The sequence below is a fragment of the Mus caroli genome, chromosome 3 (assembly GCF_900094665.2).
Source record: "Mus caroli chromosome 3, CAROLI_EIJ_v1.1, whole genome shotgun sequence".
Lineage (NCBI taxonomy): Eukaryota > Metazoa > Chordata > Mammalia > Rodentia > Muridae > Mus > Mus caroli.
In genome coordinates, this window is record NC_034572.1 from 82950410 (window position 1) to 82955614 (window position 5205).

General features: G+C 43.7%; 1 protein-coding gene across 4 annotated transcripts in view; it reads left to right on the forward strand.

Moving 5' to 3' along the window:
• The window catches only part of Nup210l (nucleoporin 210 like), a 120365-nt gene that overhangs the window by 78966 nt on the left and 36194 nt on the right, over positions 1-5205 (forward strand). For all 4 annotated transcript variants that reach the window (XM_021157946.2, XM_021157948.2, XM_021157949.2 and 1 more), the window contains exons 22-23: positions 535-662; positions 2069-2201. In XM_021157946.2, coding sequence (XP_021013605.1) covers positions 535-662; positions 2069-2201 — 261 coding nt within the window. The remainder of the gene's footprint in view (positions 1-534; positions 663-2068; positions 2202-5205) is intronic.

Sequence of the window (5205 nt, forward strand, 5' to 3'; positions counted from 1 at the left end):
GAGAGACGGAGAGGGAGAGAGAGAGAGAGAGAGAGAGAGAGAGAGAGAGAGAGAGAGAGAAATCCCTGAATGCAGGAGGTAGAGTCAAGCAGATCTCTGTGAGTTCAAAACCATCCTGTTCTAAATAATGAGATTTAGGCAAGCCTGGGCCACAGAGTGGGGAGGGAAGAAGAGACACAGGCAGAGATGGATAGCTAGGTGGCTCACTGGTAAGAGTACCTACTGCCAAGCTTGAGGTTACCTAGACTCGCAGGTGAAAGAAGAGAATAACTCCTGCAAATTGTCCTCTCATTTCCCTGGCACTATGGTACATACAGGTGTGCACATACATTCAAGTAAATACATGTGATTAGAAAGAAGGGAGTGAATGAATCCATGAAGAGAGAGGGAAAGATGGGGACAACAAACAGTACACACAGGTTCATGGTAAATTGACCATAGGCATACCAGGAACATCTGGCATGCACAGAAATGTCTGCCATCCTTACTTAACGGACGGATCCCTGTCACTTGCTGTCTTTTCTCAACTACTAGGTCGAGATCGGTAAAACCGTGTTAGTGGTTGTGAGGGTTCTTGGCTCGTCCAAACACCCTTTCCGGAACAAGTACTTCAGAAACATGGAAGTAAGGCTGCAGCTGGCATCTGCCATCGTCACCCTGAGGTGAGTGCCACTCAGTACCTCTTCTCTCCTACGATGAGAGTCTCCCTCCTCGTGGCCTCTCGGCTTCCCTGAGTTTAGTCAGATTGTTTTCTGTCCTTTCTGTAGTTTTCTTTGAACATACTCAGTTCTCTGTCATTGTTTCTGGGAAGTATTCATTTAGGCTGGGTGCTGTGGTGCACACCCGTAACCCCAGCACTCAGGAGGCTGAGACAAATATCACAATTTTAAGGCCAGACTGAGTTATACAGGACTCCCTCAAAAGTTAAAATAATGGGGCTAGAGAGATAGCCAGTGGTTAGAGCACTGGCTGCTCTTCCAGAGGATCTGGGTTTGATTTCCAGCACTTGCTTCGTGGCTTACAGCCTGTCTGTAGCTCCAGTTCCAGAAGATCCAACACCCTCTTCTGGCCTCCTTGGGCACCAGACACACAAGTGATACACAGACATGCATGCAAAGCAAACATGTAAAATAAAAGCATAAAATTAAATATTAAATTAAAACATTCAAGATCCCTAAATCACAAAAATATGTCATTTAGTTTAAGCACTAAAATATGTCATTGCTCTTTTTGTTTTCTAAAACTCTCCTTGGATGTTATCTTCTGGGAGTGCCTTAACCTGGAAGACCTTCAAAAATTGGCTAACAAACTTTCTATCAAGTCTCCTTCAAAAAAGAAGGCATACAAGAATTCCCTGAGGGGGGCTGGAGAGATGGCTCAGCAGTTAAAAGCACTGGCTGCTCTTCAGAGGACCTGAGTTAAATTCTCAGCAACCACATGGTGGCTCACAACCATCTCTAATGGGATCTGATGCCCTCTTCTGGTGTGTCTGAAGACAGCTACAGTGTACTCATATAAATAAAATAAAATAAATAAATAAATCTTAAGAAAACAAAAAAGAATCCCCTGAGCACAGTGGCTTACACCTGTCATCCCAGCCTGGGGAGGTGGAGACAGGAGTGTGAGTTCAAGGCCATCCTGGATTAGATGAGATCCTGTCTCAAAATACAAAGAGAAAGTGCTCGGGAATTTGGTCCTCACAATGCTGCCACTATTCTTATCACACTTAATCCTTTCCGCCTGGAAGAAAGGTTTTGCTCCCCAGGAACTTGTCGTCATTGCTGGCGATTAGTCTTGACTCTGGAGAATCATTTTCTGGAAGGTTCATTTAGCAAGAATTAAAATACATGAAGCATCTTAGAAAGATGAATTACTGAGCCTTCTCAAAACCAGACCTCAGCAGGGCTTACAGGCATTGTTAATTAATCCTTTACTCCCAGCACCAGGAGGCAGAGGAAGGCTGATCTCTGTAAGTTCGAGGACAGCCAGATCTGCATAGAGGGATGCTGTCTGAAGCAAACAGACAACTGCCAGGTCTTTCTCACTGGTACCACATGGATCTTTGCAGACTAATGGAAGATCAGGATGAGTACTCTGAAAACTACATGCTCCGTGCTGTCACTGTTGGACAAACCACACTTGTAGCTATTGCCACAGACAGAATGGGGAGGAAATTCACATCGGCGCCTCGGCATATTGAGGTGGGTAAAGTCCCTCATGTCCTCACGTCACAGCATTGGCCTTCCCTGGTTTTGTTTTTGGTTTTTTGGGTTTTTTTGTTTTGTTTTGTTTGTTTTTGTTTTTTGTTTTTTGAGACGGGGTTTCTCTGTGTAGCCCTGGCTGTCCTGGAACTCACTCTGTAGACCAGGCTGGCCTCGAACTCAGAAATCTACCTGCCTCTGCCTTTCAAGTGCTGGGATTAAAGGCCTGCGCCACCACTGCCAGGCTATACATTAATATCTTTTGCTGGGGAATTTCCTGTGTATAATTAACTACTTTCTTCCCTCCAAGATTAATAAACACATGGGACATAGTTCTTGTAGAAAGTTTAGAAAGCACACACAAAAATTTTATATGTATATATGCATGTACATATATCTGCATGCATGAGCTGGTGAGTGCCTGATCTGAGGGCTGACGCCACTTGAGTTCATGGAAAACACAGTAGAGAGAGAACCGACTCCTGGAAGTTTCCTCTGCCTCCACACATATGACATGTATACACATACACACTAATAAAAATGAATTGATAAGCCAGGCATGGTAGCATCTGCCTTTAGTCCTAGCACTGGGGAGGCGGGTGGATCTCCATGAGTTTGAGGCCAGCCTGGACTACATAGTGAGTTCCAGGGCTACATAGTGAGACCCTGTCTCAAAAAAATCACTAAAATTAATCATATTCACTTCCTCTCAACCTTTTTTTTTCATTTTTTTTTAACATTTTCTGTGTGTATAAGTGTTTTGCCTGTGTGTGTCTGTGCACCATGTAGAAAGTGCAGAAGATAGGCCAGAAGAGGGTGTCAGCTCCTCAGAGACTAAAGCTACTATCTTAGTCAGGGCTTCTTTCTTTTTTTATTTATTTTATTATTTTTTTTAGAATTTTTTTTAAAAAGATTTAATTATTTATTATAGGATTACACTGTAGCTATCTTCAGACACTCCAGAAGAGGGAGTCAGATCTCATTAAGGATGGTTGTAAGCCACCATGTGGTTGCTGGGAATTGAACTCAGGACCTTCGGAAGAGCAGTCAGTGTTCTTAACCACTAAGCCATCTCTCCAGCCCCCTCTTTTTTATTTTATTTTATTTTATTTTAATTAGGTATTTTCTTCATTTACATTTCCAATGCTATCCCAAAAGTCCTCCATACCCTCCCCCTACCCTTAGTCAGGGTTTCTATTCCTGCACAAACATCATGACCAAGAAGCAAGTTGGGGAGGAAAGGGTTTATTTGGCTTACACTTCCATACTGCTGTTCATCCCCAAGGAAGTCAGGACTGGAACTCAAGCAGGTCAGAAAGCAGGAGTTGATGCAGAGGCCATGGAGGGATGTTCTTTACTGGCTTGCCTCCCCTGGCTTGCTCAGCCTGCTCTCTTATAGAACCAAGACTACCAGCCCAGAGATGGTCCCACCCACAAGGGGCCTTTCCCCCTTGATCACTAATTGAGAAAATGCCTTACAGCTGGATCTCATGGAGGCATTTCCTCAACTGAAGCTCCTTTCTCTGTGATAACTCCTGCTGTGTCAAGTTGACACAAAACTGGCCAATACAGTTACTGACAGTTGTGAGCTGTCATGTGGGTGCTAGGAATCAACCCTGGGTCCTCTGGAAGAAGAGCCATTGTTCTTAGCCACTGAGCTACCTCTTCAGCTTCTCTCTCTCTCTCTCTCTCTCTCTCTCTCTTTCCCTCTCTCTCCCTCTCTCTCCCTCTCCATCGGATTATCAGATTCCTAAGCTCAGTGATTCTCCTGCCTCAGCCTTCTCAGCACACAACCACAGGCATGTTCCAAGCTCTTTGCATAGGTATATTTTGTGTTATGATAAGGTCTCACTTTGTAGCCCAGGCTGGTTTAGAACTCACTATGTAGAACAGGTTTGCCTTGAACCCAGAGAGAGCTACCCATTTCTGCCTTCCAAGTCCTAGATTAAAGCATCATCACCATGGCTGGCCTCTGAATAATTTAACATAAATAATAAAACTTTTTTTAAATTTTTTTTGAGACAATATCTCATGTATTCCAAGCTGGCTTTGAACTCATTATCCTGAGTGCTGGGATTACGGGCATCTACTACCTACATTCCATTTTATATGGTTCTAGGAACTAAACCCAGGGCTTCGTGCATGCTAGGTAGGTCCTCTAACAACTGAGCTACATCCCCCACCCTACCTACAGTTTTAGTCTTATATAAAAAGTAATTTCCTAGAGCTGAGAGGATTGCAGCCAAAGCATGGAGACTTGAGTTCATTGCCCTGTGCCCACATGAAAAGCCAGGCCTATCATGCACCCTTCATCCCAGGCCTGGGGAGGCAGAGACAGGCAGGTCCAGAGAGCTTGCTGAACAGCCAGGCTAGCTCAGTTATTAAGCTTCAGGTTCAAGGAGAGACTCTGTCTCAAAAAAATAAGGTAGAGAATGGTTCAAGAAAGTTGACCTCTGACCTCCACAAACATGTACACAATGCACACATATACAAACATGAAGATGTTACCTGTAACTTTAACAATCCGGCGAATGTTTATACAAAGTAACTTCTTATGCCATTAAAAGATTACTATAGGACTGGAGACGCGGCTCAGTGAGTAAGAGCACTTGGAAGACCTAGATACAGTTCCCAGCATCCACAGGACAGCTCACAAAACCATCTCTAACTCCAGTCTCAGGGGATCGGACACCCTCTTCTGACCACATATATGCAGGCAGAATACCCATACATATAATGTAGAATTTCTTTTTAACTTTCAAAAAGATCATTGTAAGACAAAAGCAGGAGGACTGTTGCAAGTTCAAGGCCAGCCTTGTCTACTTAGTAAGTCTCTGGGCAAGCCAGAGCTGCATGGTGACACGGTCTGCAAAACCAAGATTGATAGATACTTGAAAGATAGAGAATAAAGTTGTAGCTCGGTGGTAAAATGCTTGCCTAGCATTCACAAGACCCTAGGTTCTATCCCTAACATGAAAAAAACAAAACAAACAAAAACCAAAAA